Source organism: Erythrolamprus reginae, chromosome Z, assembly GCF_031021105.1.
Source record: "Erythrolamprus reginae isolate rEryReg1 chromosome Z, rEryReg1.hap1, whole genome shotgun sequence".
NCBI classification, from domain to species: domain Eukaryota; kingdom Metazoa; phylum Chordata; class Lepidosauria; order Squamata; family Dipsadidae; genus Erythrolamprus; species Erythrolamprus reginae.
In genome coordinates, this window is record NC_091963.1 from 22212608 (window position 1) to 22230617 (window position 18010).

At 39.9% G+C, this 18010-nt stretch overlaps 1 protein-coding gene across 11 annotated transcripts in view; it reads right to left on the reverse strand.

The window, feature by feature from the left end:
- Nucleotides 1-18010, reverse strand: part of SVIL (supervillin) — a 227585-nt gene that overhangs the window by 151976 nt on the left and 57599 nt on the right. For 5 of the 11 annotated variants that reach the window (XM_070728955.1, XM_070728953.1, XM_070728956.1 and 2 more), the window contains exon 2: nucleotides 16004-16081. Coding sequence is in view for 6 of the 11 variants with exons in the window: in XM_070728951.1 (XP_070585052.1) it covers nucleotides 9702-9723 (22 nt within the window). In the remaining 5 variants the exon portion in view is untranslated. Of the gene's footprint in view, nucleotides 1-9701; nucleotides 9873-16003; nucleotides 16082-18010 lie in introns of those variants that run through there. The other 6 variants (XM_070728948.1, XM_070728947.1, XM_070728945.1 and 3 more) reach the window with 3 other exon arrangements.

Sequence of the window (18010 nt, forward strand, 5' to 3'; positions counted from 1 at the left end):
GGAGCTGGTCTTTTGTGCCTGACAGCTCCCTGGATCATGTTTCAACCTTAACAACTTTACATTAACAATTGTGGACTTCAACTCCCAGAATTCCCCAGCTGCTGGGGTTGGGAAAGAGTGCTCAGTTATGAATAATCAGTTCGTCTTCTGCAAAGAAAACAGCAGATGCTTCATTTGTGTGCTACTTGTGCTTACTTTTCTGCTGATATGGAACAGAATGTGCTAGTGCTTTTTTCCCTGGAATGTATGTAACATCTGGATTACAGGTGCAGCATACAGCTAACAATAAAATATTCTAATGAAATATCTCTTCAACCAGCTTGTATATCAAGAAGAGCCCTTCAAATATTGTTGAGTCTTCTCGTCCCAAGAATAGAAGGCTAAAACATATGAAGAAAGGTTGCAGGAACTGGGTATGTCTAGTTTAATGAAAAGAAGGACCAAGGGTGACATGATAGCAGTGTTCCAGTATTGCCACAAAGAAGAGGGAGTCAACCTATTCTCCAAAGCACTTGAGGGTAGAACAAGAAGCAATGGGTGGAAGCTAAACAAGGAGAGAAGTAACTTAGAACTAAGGAGAAATTTCCTGACAATCAGAACGGTTGATCGGTGGAATAACTTGCCTCAAGAAGTTGCGAATGCTCCAACACTGGAAGTTTGTAAGAAGATGTTGGATAACCATCTGTCTGAAATAGTTTAGGGTTTCCTGCCTAAGCAGGGGGGTGGACTAGAAGATCTCCAAGGTCCCTTCCAACTCTGTTGTTGTAGTTGTTGTTATTGTTGTATTTATTGTTGTTGTTGTTGTTATTATTATTATTGTTGTTGTTGTTATTCCTTTTCTATAAATATTCTTTAACACATGAAACCACATCAGTGTTATTCAGAAAAGGAATGTTACTTATGTTTATTCAATCTGCTTTAAATATATTTTCCCACTTTATGAAGCAAATTAATTTATGTTCCGTTTGCTTTCAAATTATTTTGCTTTGGGAAAGCTAATTATTTATCATTAGTTTCGACGATAGTTTGAACCTGTCATTTCCTCTGAAGACCAGTATTCAATAACAGTCTTATCCATTCCTTAATGGCAAAGAGTGACATGAAGTTGTTGACTGATCACCCTATTAAGGCTCAATGCAACATGGAGCTTCTGTTTGCAAGTAGCAATTGTCATTAAAGAAACAGCTGCAATCCAAAATCATTTCTTTTATTGGGCATCGGACACAACAATTGGAATGGTCATTTGACACTCGCCTCTATGATCCTGCCTTCTGGGAAAAGTGGCATGGTGAGAAAGATATATTTATATTTACATGTTAGATTTGCATCTTGATTTTCTTCCACCCTGTTTTCCCCATTATCTCCTGATAATAAGCCCAGTCGGGATTTTGAGTGCATTGCAATAAGGCCAAGCACTTATTTCAGAGTTCAAAAAAATATCAGACAGGGTCTTATTTTCAGGGAAACATGATAGACTTCCCTTCTTAGTTTTGGCTCCATTAGTAGGCCAGACCAGGAAATCAACTGCACACAAAAAATGCTAAAACTTTTATTGCAATTTGTTATAAAAACACAACGTTGAAACTCTGGTATTGCTGTTCTTTTTATGCATTCTTATATTTCCGTGAATCAGGGATGTGTCTATCTGATCCATTTCCAAACATGATCTGGATGTTGCTTGATGGTTTGACAATGGAACTTCATCAAGGTCATCTTCCTTATGCTCTACACTTCCTCACAACAACAATCCTGTAGACAGGTTTTGCTGAGAGTGAACTTGCATAGCATCACCAATTAAGGTACTGATTTAGAACCAGACAGACCTGGAGATCTAAACCTTGGTCTGCCCAGTGTGAAGGCCACGTCTTAACTACATGTAGCACACAGGTTCTGTCATGTGCCACCATAGTGATCAAACAAAAGGGTTCCAGTTTGTAACCTCGAAGTCTCTCTCTCTCTCTCTCTGTGTGTGTATTTTTAAAGCAGCAGAAATTCCTTTATCAGTGTGAAACTGATAGAGGATACAAGGCACTGGGTTATTAGACAGTGACAGAACATGGCTTGAGATATTTCTGCTCACTTGAGGGTCAGGAGCTTATTCTTACTCCCTATGCCAAATTCTGAAGGTATAGCAGTGTCTACCTGCAGTGTTATGCTATCGTTATTAGTCATTTTGTCTCTGTTCCACTCAAACCACTTATACTTGGCTATGGGAAGACTGGATACCTGGAATCCACCACAATTGAAAACATCTGCATTTGACATTAGAATGCTTTGTATTTAGGAAACTCTACATAAGCATTTGGCTAAGAACATGAAGGTGCAATGTTAGGAAAGGGCGACCCAGGAAAAAAGCAGTATATCAATTGCAGAAGCTGTCTTAGCTTTCTCCACTTAGATATACCGTAACGACAACACATAAGTCTCTTGATGGCTTTAAGCATGTCTGTGCTTATGATATAAATTTCTTCCATAAGAATCTTTCCATGCTTTCTGATCTTAAAAGCACTTTGATTTAAGCTCTTTCCTATGATAATTTTTTCTGATAATTTTTTTTTGCTATGTTTCTTAATATGTGTTTTTAACTCTGACCTTTTGGTTCAGCTTAATTTTCTTAGTTTATCCATTGAGGCTTTATACATTAATTACATGTTTTCTAATGTTGCGACTGTTAGCGTTTTCCCCCCTTGCTCATTTCAAGAGAAGAATATAATTATCTGTTGTGGTTAGCTCTGGCCCAGCTCCTGCCCCAAGGACTGTGGATGTGGGGGAGACATCCACATGCTGCAGGCCTGTTTTGCCCACGGTGGAATCTGCTGATGAAGGCTCCTCTGACCAAGAAGACATGAGTGACAGGGGGGAGGAGAGTGTGGCAGACAGATCAGAAGGAGATCAATTATCTACCTCCTCCTTGGATTCAGAACAAGAGTTAATGATACAGCCACGTATACGGAGAGCGATGCATAGGCAGCAACAACTGAGAGATTATTATCAAAGAAAATGAGGCCACCTGTGGTTGGGTGGGGCTGTGGTAATTAGTGAGGCTGCTATAAATAGCAGCCTGTGGGTTTGGCCATTGTGGAGGATTATCTGATCGTTGTGTTTCGTGACTGCTTGACTGACTTTGACCTTTTGTGTGCTGATTTTCCCCCGCTTTGAAACTAAACCAGAGCAGTGTGTTTCACTTTGTGAAAGAAGGACTGTGAATTGCCTCACAGCTGCAAGCTAAGTATCACAGAACTGATCAGGGACTTTTATAAATTACCAGCTTGTTTGGAGATGAGTGCTCTTTGCTATACCAAAAGAGGGCTTAGTTTAAGTGAATTTTCATTATAAAGAACATTGTTTTGAATTTTCAAACGTGTGTGTGTCTGAAATTTGTACCTGTGAATTTTTGCGAGGATTCTACCAGAGAGCCCGACAGAACAATTATCTAAATAGAATAAATCAAGATGGGAATTGTACTGTATCTTTTAAAACAAGACAAAAAAGGGTTATGCATGACCCTTTGTTTAGTGATTGTCCTAAGTAACAATGGAATTGGGGGGGAAATTGACTCATTACCATTGTTCATGCTTAAGGCTCTTGCAGCATCCCCATGGTTATGCGAACAAAATTTGGGCACTTGGAAACTGACATGCACTTATGACTGTTGCAGAGTTATGTGATCCCTTTTTGCTATCTTCTGACAACCAAGTCAATGGGGAAGTAACAACTGTGTTACTAATTTAACAACTGCAGTGGTTTGCTTAACAACTGTGGCAAGAAAGGTCATAATATGGAGCAAGATTCACTTAACAATTATCTCGCTTAGCAATATAAATTTTGGGCTCAGTTGCAGTTGTAAGTCAAAAACTATCTGTATTGAAATGTTAGCAGTATGGGAAATATTGGGGGAGAAGAAAAAGAGAGATGGCTGTATTCAGATAGTTTGTATAAAATTCATTAGTATAATATGTTGCCAATATCGAAACAGAAGAACACTCTTGGATAAAGAAGAGATGAAAAAAACTTTTAGCTATAATTAGTTTACAGTTAGAGTGTTTTAAAAGGAAAATCTAGATGTCTTTTGCCTTGTGTATGAACACTAGCATGAAAGCCCTTAGGATAATGTCTACAGCTGATTAGCCACAGTATAGACAAGGCCAGATGGAGGAGACTGAGCAACCTATGTACTTGGGTCTTAGAAGGTATTAAGGGCTAAGTTACTTGCTTTTACTATTATTTGATTAATCATCATTGCAAATATGTATACAGTGGTACCTCTGCTTAAGAACGCCTCCACTTAAGAACTTTTCTAGATAAGAACCGGGTGTTCAAGATTTTTTGCCTCTTCTTAAGAACCATTTTCTACTTAAGAACCAGAGCCTGGAAAAATTTCCCAGGAAATTTGAGAGCGGCATGAAGGTCCGGCCAGTTTCCTGCCATTCCCCCTTTAATCTCAGGCTTTTCTGGGCTGCTAGAGGAGCCTTTCAGTGGTGCTTTAAGGAGGCTTTGGCAGTCCAGAGTGAACAAAGTATTTTCCTTTCTCTGGGCACTTGGAGAGGGAATAAACCTCTGCCAGTGCCCAGAGAAAAGAAACACACCCTTCGCTCTGGGCAGCGACTGTCCTTCTCCTCCTCTTTTTTGTCCCACCCAAATTCCAAGCTTTTATTTCTTTCCTAATGGGTTTGCATGCATTATTTGCTTTTACATTGATTCCTATGGGAATAATTGCTTCTACTTACAAATTTTTCTACTAAGAAGCTGGTCACGGAACGAATTAAGTTCTTAAGTGGAGGTACCACTGTATTTGTTTTTATTCTTTCAATGTTTTTAATGTTTTAATGATTTTAGAATTGGAAGTCACCCAGGGTCACTTGGTTGAGTTAGGCAACTATAAAAACTGAACAAATAAAATAAACAATTGATAAATTAGGCATGCTGGTTCTATTGGCCCTATAGCAACTCAATTTCATTGAGGGTTGCATTAGGGTTGTGTATGACCTCGGAGGGTTGTGGGCATGGCTAGGGGGCGTGACATCAATTGTTTTGGGGGTGCGTGTAATGGCATGTGTACTCTGCCAGTGAAAACAGGCTCTTTTCAGCTTCAGTGGTCTACAGCAGTGTTTCCCAACCTTGGCAACTAGAAGATATTTGGACTTCAACTCTGGGAGTTGAAGTCCATATATCTTCAAGTTGCCAAGGTTGGGAAACAGTGGCCTACAGCATTCAGCCAGCGAAAATAGAACACGGGGAGGTCTGTAGCATTCCACTAGCCAGTCCTTCACTGTTTCCAAAGCAGCCCAGAGGACCAGATTTAAGCACTTAATGGGCCTTGAGTTTGACACCCTTGTGCTGTAACATCCATGTATACTGCACTGAAGCAGTTCTCATTTGCATGTGTGCAAAATACAATCAACTATTGGCGTATTAAGGAACATATAGAAAGGCCCATCTTCACATACGATCCTGCATAGAGTTTATGCATGAGATTACTGGAAGAAAACAAGTTTAGGTGAATATAAAATCATCTCAATTGTGTCATCTTCAAAACATTGTTTTTTTTAGGAATTCTGTTTTGTAATTCATCACCATAACTACTTTTCTGATAAGTGTATTTTACAAAGAACTCATTTCATTTTCCACTTAGCTAATAGGTTTTACTGGTCATGCTAATATATTATGTCAAATGTTTCATTGTTCCATATCTCAACTGATCTACAAGACAGAACAAGTCTTTTTTTAAAATAACATAGAGATATAAGCAGAGGGAGGTAGATATGCTATAATAGCCTATTTTAGGAGACCTAGTCTGTCAGTATTTGAATAAAAATTGAACTTAGGGCATCTTGGAGCAAAGTTTATTTTTATTCACCACATCAAGTAAGGATATCATGCAGTATTTATATGAATATATGTGTGTGCTGCCAGACATATACTAAGAAATGAATGACCTGGTTATAAAACAGACCAGAATATTAAAGGCTATATTCCATAATAAAGGCTGTTGTTCTTGTTCTTTGTTTTTTAAAAAACTTTATTCACTTCCTTTCCCAGAAATGCCAAATGAGGGAGAACAAATGGCTGATTGTCACTGCGAATTGCTCTAAACTATTAAATTTGGGATTAACATGTTACGTATGCCTAGTTACTATAGTCTTTGAATCATAATTTTGGACTTAATATGTTATAAAATCAAGCAATTATTCAGTAATTTGTTATTCAGAAGGTATGATTCAATGAACCCAACTAACTATGGTTCATTCAACAAACCATGGTTAAACATAATATAATTCAGCATACTGTGCTAAACCAGATTATGTCAACTCAGAAATCACAAGAAAAAAAGAGTTCAACATAACATACCAGAATTTAATGAGAATAAAAAGTGTTCTGCTAACAGTTCAGAGGCAATAATTCTTATTCATCTTACATATACTGTATGTTAATAAAGACCAGGCAAATCTTCCACTATAAATATTAACCCTCCCATGCTATATTTAATCTGGTGTATCTCACTGGTATTTAAAGGCCAACACATTTATCATTAATTGTAACACATTTCACACAAAAAAGGCATTGAGGAAAACATTCCATCCATAACAAAATTTATCCAATACATACAAAAAGAAGAAGAAAACAGATTCAAAATCATTTGAATGACTGACATGCACAAACGTGGGACCAGGGGAAAAAAAACTTCATTCCCATAACAAGCTGACAAAGCTCAAACATTCTCAAACAACTGGCTTTGAACACTTTTGCTACCAAACATTTCAAGAAAATAGAAATTACTTACTTCAAAAGTCTTGTTGGTCTTGTTTTTTTATAACCCTAGCTTATTTTTCTTAATTATAGAGAAAAAAAACTTTCAGAAAAAAGCCCCACTATTTTAAAAGGTTTAAATCCAGTAAACTAAGTTAAACTTCAGAAGAGGCCGGCAGTGTCAACAAAAAATTATCTCAGACGCAAATATTTAAGTCTAAGTGACACATCACATAAGAAATCACTAGCGTATAGGCTCTGAAAGTATATCTGTGACTGGCCAAAGATGATTCAGTGCCAGATGAATTTAGAAAGGTGCTTTCCAATAGTGTGCAGGCACCAAACAGAGTTCATGTGCAAAAGTTATACTCCAAGAACTAAAAGACAGGGCCAAAACATTAATGCAAAAACCCTTCCTTTCAAATGTTGTCCAGCATCTGAAACTCTCAATAGAACAATTCTCTGGTTTAGCATTTCTATCCATCATTGGAATTCCTTCACAGACAACTATAGGCTGCCGAACTTTAGCCAAATGCAGGGTGGTAGCTTCACACAGGACCAACCTTTTATGGGCTGAACACTGGAGCTTTGATACCAGCTAATCTACCATAAATAGCTCTTGAAATGCAGAAGGATCAGGTCAGCTGTTATAACAGTCCTAGTCTGCAGCAAGTTCAAATCCTATTCCTCTGTCAAAATTTCCAATCTTAGCCTTTATTTCAAATGTGGGTGCACTTCCAAACAAAAAATGAGGTGGGTAGGGAAAAAATATCCTAAAAAAAAAAAACAAAAATTGGGGAAAGTCAATTGCAGGGAAGAGATTAACAAGAGGCAAATGTTTCTCGGAAAGAAAAAGATGAATATCTGGTCTGGATCATTTTAGTAAGCAGTTTATTGCTTTTGGATCAGAGTGATGTCTACTAAGTCTCTTCTTCATCAGATTAATAGACAACAGCTCATTCTTCCCCCTTCCTCTAGAATGCAGGGCCAAAAGATTCCCTTTTGCTGGGAGCACCTGACAATTTAAGAAGCAGCTTTATCATTAAAATCATTATTGGTAATGGGGAAAAAAATAACCAGGGAGCAGAACAGGAAAGAAAACTTCTTTGATTAACTCAGGTTAACTTAGAGATACCCATGCCAAATTAAAACACAATAGAACTCAAGGGGACCTTGTTATCCTTTAAAGTAAATAGTTTAAGGAATGCTGATGTTTCAATAAACATACAGTAATTCTATGATTCTACAGAATAAATCAGTTTTCAAGTCAGGGAATTTAATTTATTCACAGAAATAACAAGAATCATACAAGTACAGTACTGTCTTCTTGTATTTATTAATACAAATTGTAGAGATTGAAATAATTCGGCACTAGTTGGAACCCAGATCACCAGCAATTATTTATTTATTTATTTACTTATTTATTTATTAGATTTGTATGCCGCCCCTCTCCGGAGACCCGGAGAAGCTCACAACAATAAAACAGTACAAATCCAATTGATTAAAACAATTTAAAAACTCTTAATATAAAAAGTAATCATACATCTCATATAAACTATACATAAAACAGAAACGGCCCAGGGGAATCAATTTCCCCATGCCTGACGACAGAGGTGGGTTTTAAGGAGTTTGCGAAGGGCAAGGAGGGTGGGGGCAATCCTAATCTCTGGGGGGGAGTTGATTCCAGAGGGTTGGGACCACCACAGAGAAGACTCTTCCCCTGGGCCCTGCCAGACGACATTGTTTCGTCGACTAGACCCGGAGAAGGCCAACTCTGTGGGACGTAACCGGTTGCTGGGATTCGTGTGGCAGAATAGCTTCTTGGGAGGAATATTAGGAACCACAATATCATTGTTTATAATTATTAATTTGTTAAACTTAATAATGTTGTCATTTGTACAGGAACTCATTAAGCATTTCCCCCACAACAATATTGTCAGGTAGGATGGGCCAAGAGTGTCAGGCGCAAAGGGGCTGAACGTGCCAACCCAACATCTTAACTATTACACCGTACTGGTTTCATCTCTGAAGAGGCTACTGAAAGTCATTCCTATTCCCTTTCTGACCGTAACTTCCAGATTCCTTGAAGACAATAAAATAACATTAGCAGAATAATCCTTAAAAGTGTTATTTAAAACACTTAAAACAGAGAGGCATGCTTCCAAGAAACTGTGCTTAGAATTGCAACCTTACCCACAGTTGTCCTACTGAAATGTTATGCACTTACTTTTAAGTAAAATCCACAAATCTTAGCTATGGAACAACAGCCATGTAAGCAAATGCAAGAAAAATGGAACATGTATATCAGAACCAAGAAGTATAATTAGGTCTAAGTGCCATCTTCAGAAGGTTCCCTCCCAAAGCAAGCATAAAATTGTGCCTTTGTTCATAGCCATCCAGCAAATGCGAATTCTTCACGATCACTTAACCAGAACAACATTTACCCATGACACACCCTCTGCACAGTTTTGGAGAAGTCATTTGAAATGTTTTTAGTAACCCAAGTTGCTATTACAACTCTTCCCTTCCTTTATTGTTTTTTTTTAAAGGTATGCAGCGTTAAATTTAAAAAGTTTTCATAGCCACCCAATAACCTGTATCAAGCGGTTTGCAACATGCAGGAGACTTCACAGCATGCTGTTAAAATTTTCCTTATGCCACACACTGCTTCTTTGGAATTTCTCAATGCTTAGCACAGATGGCTCCCTGCGAAATAAATCAGAGCCACGGCTTGATCTGAGAAATCCTGCCTGCCTGCCAATCCCTCCCATCTCACTTCTAGCTCCATTAAAAATGGCATATTTCAAGGATGAAAGTCCCCCACAAGACATACTCCACAGATACTCTTTAAGCCAATCACACACTAATTAGGAGGTAGGCACGGGTTTCCTTTAGAGAGCAATCAAAATGAGCACATTTGCTTGTATTTCCCCCAGCCGGTAAAAAAATCTTACCCGTTTCCATTGTTAGAATCATAACTCCACTTCTTTCTTTCTCTCTCTCTCTCTCTCTCCCTCTTCCAACCTCTCACTTTCAGGGTCAAGCTTTACTTATCCAGGGCATGTGAGCGATTCAGGCACACAGCTTCGCTTTGTTTGAGCTTATATCTTCTGCCTCTCTCTCCCCTCCTCCCTTTGGTGCGAGGAGGGTGGAGAAGAGAAAGGAGGAAAACACTGCCTGTACCCTCGCGGCCAGGCCATCTCGATTGGCTCATTCACAAACAATTCTAATAAGCGCATTCATGTTTCCCCGAGAGCTTGAAATGATCCAGAGAGGCATTTTTTGGACTGCCTTGTTTGCAACTTGCGGAGCTAGAAGTTAAAAGCTCATAGCCAACAATTGTCTTTCAGCTTCTCTCCAGAAGGGCTACCCGCTGACTGAACACAAAACCTTGTACTTACCCAGCGCTAGCTAGACAATAAACGCAGGCACCAGAGCTACACCCCAGTCAGGTGGAGTTAGGGTTTCATATTGTTAACTTGCGCAGGAAGCTTTAAAATGGTACCTACGGGCATCACAGTCAGCTTCTAATTTGAGGTTGGATTTAGGCCCAGAACCAGCTTTCCATGTCAAGACTCGGCTTTGGCACACCACCTATAATCAACGTTTCCTCAAGGATGTCTGGCAGAGGAGATTTTGCTGTGAGTACTTTATCTGTTTACAGAGGTTGTGATGATGCAAAAGGGGTGTGTTCGATGTGATTTTCCATCTGGATTTGGGGAAGAGACGGTTGCTATTTTTCTGGCTTCTTTGGGTTTATTATCCAAGAAACGTACCAGACAACATTCCCTGGCTGACTTTTGAAATGTTAATCATCAGATCTGCATACTATTTAGATTAGGAGATCATCAAGACGTACAAAGACCTACATGGCATTGGACCAGATTACTTAAGGGCCCATCTTCTGCCGCATGTATCCCAGAGACTGCTCAGGTCCCAGAGTTGGCCTTCTCCAGGTCCCATCAGCTAGATGTCATCTGGAGGGGCCAAGGGGAAGAGCCTTCTCTGTGGTGGCCCTGGCCTTCTTAAATCATCTCCCGTCAAAGATTCATACTGCCCCCTCCCCCTCATCTGTGGGCAATTTTGTTCATTTTTATCTAGATTAGGCTGCCAGTTCCAACTTTTCTGAGCAAAACAAACAAATAAACATTATTTTTTTTTCATTTCATTTTTCATTTGGTTGCGATCAGGACTGTTTAAATTAGAAAAACCAATTCAAAAAGTTTTCTTTTCTTTTTTTAAAGTAGCTAAAATCAACCTTTTTTAGTCCGGGTCAAATAGACCAGGGAACAGTACAAGTGTGACTTTTTTGTCCAGCAAAAACTAAGCACCCCCCCACCCCGAAATACTTATAGAAAGAACCCCTCAAATGATGCAAAGTCATGTAGTTTCAAGTTTCAGATATGCAGGGGAAATTTTTTACAGGGTCTCAAACTTTGTTTCGGGCCAAATACAACCTGAACAGAACAGCAGGGTTATAACTGAACTGTTCTAAGTCAAGGACTATTTGTACCTATAATACCCCTTCCCCTATTTTCCCACAGCAACCATGTAAGAAGAGTTAGGTTGAAAGGGAACCTTTTTTTAAAATGGCTCGATAACTTGCAATACTTTCTGCTATCATCGGTATTATAAGCAGAAACGAGAACAGCAATAATACTAATGGTCATTATGAACAGGATTATTAATTTTTAAAGAGTAACATCTTGTTTTGTCTAAATAGGAAACAGGTCCATAGAGGATAGCTTCGGCATGAAAGCATCCAGGACTGAGTCTTCTTAGGCGGATCACTTGTGAACTAATTAAAATGTTTTTTAGTAGAAATTTAGATTTGTTATAAATTGTTTTTCACTTTGTTGTGAGCCGCCCCGAGTCTGCGGAGAGGGGCGGCATACAAATCTAAATAAATAAATAAATAAATAAATAAATAAAAATAAATAAATATAGGTTTCTTCAAGTTTTATATTTATTTCCATTTTCTTACAACTTCAGAATTTTGCCTGTATGAAAGTTACAATTTTATCTGTGTTCACTGAATGCAATTTGAAAATGTTTGGGAGCAATCTACAGTGATCCCTCGATTAGCACGGTCTCGATTAGCGCGAAACGCTGCAACGCGGTTTTTCAAAAAATATTAATTAAAAAATAAGTCCGCGCTAGTTCTCTCTCTCTTTCTCTCCCTGTTGCCGGCGTGGTATATGAGAGAGAAAGAGAGAGGCAGAGGTCGGGCGCATTACCGGGAGGTGGAGGCGGTGTGGGGACGCTGGGTGCCGGGGACACCGAGGAGGGGGTGGACGTGGCCTCTCAGCTGCAGAGCCGAACAAGGGCGGAGGCAACGGCGGAGTCCGGCGCTGGGGCCATGCGGGGCCGCTCATCCAGGGGGGCGTGGACTGGCAAGTCGCCCTCCTTTCTCTTTCTTTCTCTCTCTTATACCACACCGGTAACAGGGAGAGAAAGAGAGAGAGCGGAGGGCACCTTGCCGGTCCATGCCCCCCTAGATGAGTGGCTCCGCATGGCCCCAGCGCCGCCCAGGCAAAGGGGAAACCCCAAGATCGCTTGCCGCTTGCCGTATTGCAGCGAAGGAGGCGAAGCAAGGCTCCAAGCTGCAATACGGCAAGCGGCAAGTGGCAAGCGATCTTGGGGTTTCCCCTTTGCCTGGGCGGCGGGAAGACCAAGGGAAGGTTCCTTCAGCCGCCCAACACCTGATCCGCTCCGCAGCGCGGCAGCAGCGAGGAGCCGAAGATGGGGTTTCCCCTTTGCCTTTACCCCATCTTCGGCTCCTCGCTGCTTCCGCGCTGCGGAGCAGATCAGCTGTTGGGCGGCTGAAGGAACCTTCCCTTGGTCTTCCCCGCCGCCCACACGCAAACTCCACCATCTGCGCATGTGCGGCCATGAAAAAAATGGCGCGCATGCGTAGATGGTGTTTTTTACTTCCGCACCACTATAACGCGGAAATCGATTAGCGCGGGAGGTCTTGGAACGTAACCCCCGCGCTAAACGAGAGATCACTGTATATTACAAAGTACTGTATTTTTCAGAGTAAAGATACACCTCTTTCCTCCCTAAAAGAGGTTGAAATTTTGGATGCGTCTTATGTAGCTTTTTCAAAGCTTTTTTCCCAGCCCTAATGAGAGTCCTAACAGTCTTCCCAGCTCTTACCTTGCAGGCCTTTTCATTATTGCTCTCTATGAAGAATGTTTTTCCAGCCCTAAGTCTTTGCAGACTTTTTTTTATTGCTCTACTTGCTCTGAAAAAGTTTCTTTCCAGCCCTAACAAAGTGCTATCTTCCTAATTCTTACCGGCTTGCAGGTTCTTTCATTGTTACTCTCTCCGAATAGGGTTTTTAAAACCTGAACCAGGGGATAAAATAATGTGCTGAGCTGACCAGATTAAGGACACTAGGCAGATGAATACCTGGTAGCAGATTTTCCTCCATTTTTTGGAGTATAAGACTACTGGAATATAGCTCCGGTACGTCTTATACTCTGAAAATTCATGCTGTTATGCTGAGACAATGTAAGTATTACTATATGTATCTATCCTACAGAAAATATGTAGGAAATACTTCCATTGCTCCTCATTGTAAAATATGCTATACGGATAAAGAAAAGGTGCCCTATTTTATGTTTCAGATTCCTTGCCTAAAAGCCAAAACTCATTCTTTAGTAGCCACTTTGCTATAAAATAAAACTCTGTATAGTCCTTACCATATTACTGCATTCATGGCTGAAGCTTCACAGATAAATTCAATAATTAGCAGTGAAAATATCGAGTCCATTGAGAAGGAAGTAGGACAAAACCTTGCATTATGGAATCAATACAGGTAGTACTAGGCTTAGAACTGTAAAAAAAAAAAACTTGCTCATCATGGACATAAGGCAGGAAGGTGCTAAAATGATTTTGCAGCAGTCGTTAAGTCAACCACTGCATCTGTTAAGTGAATGCAGCAGTCATTAGCAAATTAATAGTTTGGAATGGGTGTGGTTTCCCCTCCCCCCAAAATGGAATTTAGAGCCAATTTTCAACAAAATCATTATAGACTGTGGTCATGATTATCTCAGCGACCGCCTTCTGCTGCACGAATCCCAGCGACCAGTTAGGTCCCACAGAGTCAGCATTATCCAGGTCCCGTCAACTAAACAATGCCTTCTCTGTGGTGGCCCCGGCCCTCTGGAACCAACTCCCCCCGTAGATTAGAATTGCCCCCACCCTCCTCGCCTTCCTTAAAACCCACCTCTGCCGTCAGGCATGGGGGAACTGAGATACTCTTTCCCCCTAGGCCTTTAAAATTTATGCATGGTATGTTTGTTTGTATGTATGATTGGTTGTAAAATAAGGGTTTTTTAGTTGTTCTAGTATTGTATTTACATGCTGTTTATTTTATTGTTGTTAGCTGCCCTGAGTCTACGGAGAGGGGCGGCATACAAATCCAATCAATCAATCAACCAATCAATCAATCAATCAATCAATCAATGTGATTGCGGGACATAGAACACACCCAAAATGATGCCATACTGCCAAGCACCCAAAGTTCAGTCATGAGACTATGAGAGGGAATGTGCAACTATTGGAACTTCAAATCTGGATCATAAGCAGCTTCCAAATATATCCACCTTACCTTTGAACAATCGCTAAGTCAGGGACTACTCGACAGTCATAATTATCATAATATTCCCGAAAATGCTCAGGAAGATAAATTCATCTCAGCATCTACTGTTATCTTATTATCCCTGCACCAATGAGACTATTCTGACATACGGCATTCTTGCAAGGTGTGGGAGCAGCTCTGTCGCGGATAAAAAAAGCTCTACAAAGAATTATTAAAACTGCCCAGAATACCATTGGCCTCCAGCAAGGCGCCCTGGATGGTATCTTCGCATCTCGCTGTTCTAGGAAGGTGCACAACATTCTCAGAGACTCTTTTCATCCTGTTTACAATCTTTTTGAACTGTTGCCTTCTGGCAGAAGATACAGAATACTGTAATTAAAACTCGGACACACAGTTTCTGAATAGTTTTTATCCCACAGCTATACTCCCACTTAACAATGAACTAAAGGGTCATGATCAGTGAGCGGTTGGACAGTGTTACTTGGTCTGTTCTGTAGATGTTTGGGTGGCTCAGGATAGGGAATTTGTGGTGGCTTGGATTTTTTTTTTTTTGTTTGGATTGTTAGGTGTGTTGGGACTAGTCTTTGGGCATTATGGGACTTTTGTTGTATGTGTACAATGGTACCTCTACTTAAGAACTTAATTCATTCCGTGACCAGGTTCTTAAGTAGCAAAGTTTGTAAGTAGAAGCAATTATTCCTATAAGAATCAATGTAAAAGCAAATAATGCGTGCAAACCAATTAGGAAAGAAATAAAAGCTTGGAATTTGGGTGGGAGGAGGAGGAAGAAGAAGAAGAGGAGAAGGAGAACAGTCGCTGCCCAGAGCAAAGGGAGCGTTTCTTTTCTCTGGGCACTGGCAGAGGTTTATTCCCTCTCCAAGTGCCCAGACAAAGGAAAATGCTTCGTTCGCTCTGGACTGCCAAAGCCTCCTTAAGCACCACTGAAAGGCTCCTCTGGTAGCCCAGAAAAGCCCAAGATGGCCGGGATCAAAGGGGGAATGGCAGGAAACTGGCTGGGCCTTCGTGCTGCTTTCAAATTTCCTGGGAAATTTTTCCAGGCTTAGGTTTTTAAGTAGAAAATGGTTCTTAAGAAGAGGCAAAAAAATCTTAAACACCCGATTCTTGTCTAGAAAAGTTCTTAAGTAGAAGCGTTCTTAAGTAGAAGTACCACTGTATACTGTGGATATACATACAATGACAATAAAGTATTTATTTTTATTTTTTAATCATGTGATCTCTAGTCCAATTTTTACATCTGTCTGTTTGGTTCAATAACTGAGTTAACAATGCAATGAATCTTCTTTTTAATATATTCAAGAAGTAAGTTTATGGTCAAAATTGTACATTTAACATTTGATCTGTTACTTCTAAATAGCAATAACTATCACCCTTAGACATATATACTGTTTCACAGTGCTTTACAACCCTCTCTAAATTGTTTACAGAATCAGCACATTGCCCCAATAATCTGGGTCCTCAATTTACTTACCTTGGAAGGATGGGAAGGATGAGTCAACCTTGAGCCTGGTGAGATTCGATCTGCCAAACTGCTGGCAGCTGGTGATCAGCAGAAGTAGCCTGCAGTACTGCACTCTAACCACTGCACCCCCGTGGCTCATAAAAAGTCACCTTTATTAAGAAACTCACCTTAGCAGTTGTTCCTGGCTGCCCAGAGCACACCAACACCAACTCTTCGCAGAAATTTCAGTGTGAAGTTATTTTTCCCTAGAGGAAATAAAAAAAAGATGTGATCATTAAAGGGACCATCAAGTCAAATGAAATCATTATTATCTGTTTGAAGTAAATGGGTGCCAAATGCAGAGCTTTTTAAATGTCCCATCATACCATGGAGCCACTTGTGATCAGAATAAGGAGTAGATATAATGAACGTTAGGAAACATGACCTGTTCCAAGAGGTAAACATCTTAAAGAGATAATTTAAGTATCTTACATGATCTGAAATTTTATGAAGGCAAAGAACAGTACACAAAGTTGAAGTCCTTAAAGGTGATGATCTGAAAGATTTCATTTCATTTCATTTATTAGATTTCTAAGCAGCTTCACTACTGCCGGACTCTGGGCTGTGTACAACAAAATTAAACCCCCTGAAAATAAAAATAAAAAACCCATCCATTTCTTCTTGGCCAGAGCTAGATGGAATTGCTCAACGGCATCAGGTCTGCCAGAAGGCTTTCCAGAGGGCTGGGAATGGTATGGAACTCTTGGGGCAATTGGTTCCAGAGAACCGGAGCCACCACAGAGAAGACCCTCCTATGTGGCCCTGCCAGCCGACACTGTCTAGCGACGGCACCGGAAAAGGCCAATCCTGTGAGCCTTAATCAATCTCTGGGAGGTATGCAGCAAAAGACAGTCCTGTTAGTAGTCAGGCCCTAAACCATAAGTTTTATGGCTTAGGGCCAGACTACTTACAGCTTAGGGCTTAATAAGTTTTATGTTGCGAGAACACGAGATCATGCTAATAAAAGCAACGTGAACATATAACCAACCCTTCCTGAATTCTGAACTAAGATTGTAGAGCTCAAATAGAGAAGATGGCTCCCAAGAAGATCAATGTGCGCAGAATCTGATATCACAGGCCATAATTTGAAAATTTGGCAAGTATATTGAAGCAATGTTAGGGCGTCTCACATATGGTATTCTTCGCTTGAAGTTTTACACTCGTTTTGTTTCTTTTACTTATAACAAGTTAACCAAATTTGAAGAGACTTTGGAGGTCTTGTAGTTCAACTGCTCAAGCAGGAGACTCTGCCATTTCAGATAAATGGTTATTTAATCTTAAAAATCTCCAGTTATTATTTTTCTCATTAATTGTTCCAACTGTCACAAAAGTTCTCCTTAGTTCTAGTATGATTCTGTCCTTGATTAATTTCCATCCATTGCTTCCTGTTCTACTTTCAGGTGCTTTGGAGAATAGGCTGACTCTCTTTTTTATTTGTGGCAACCTCTTAGATATTGGAACATTGCTATTTTCGCGGGGGATGCGTTTTGAGACCGTCCGCGAAAGTCAAATTTCCGCGAAGTAGAGATGCGGAAGTAAATACATTATTTTTGGCTATGAACAGTATCACAAGCCTTCCTTTAACACTTTAAACCCCTAAATTACAATTTCCCATTCCCTTAGCAACCATTTAGATTATTACTCACCATGTTTATTTATTAAAGTTTATTTTAAAAAATATTTATTACAGGTGGATGAAAGTTTGGCGATGACATATGACGTCATCAGGCGGGAAAAACCGTGGTATAGGGGGGGAAAACGCGAAGTACTTTTAATTAATATTTTTGAAAAACCGTGGTATAGACTTTTTGCGAAGTTCGAACCCGCGAAAATCGAGGGAACACTGTATTAGATAATGGAATACTGTTTAGATATTGGAATACTGCTATGCTATCAACAAAGAGCTTCTTACAAGGGCTTCTTCCAATAGAGATATTGAAGAAAAAAAATATGAAAAATGAATTTTGAACACCTACAAAAGAAAAGTAACTTTTTTTGAGTGATTTGATTCAGTAAAAAAAATCGGTATAGAAAATCTAGCCTCTTTGTGAAGGAGTTCCTCTCATTATACAATGACCTCTAGTGTGCTAAGAAAGTATCACATTCATTACTTTTTCAGTAACTCAAGGCAGTGA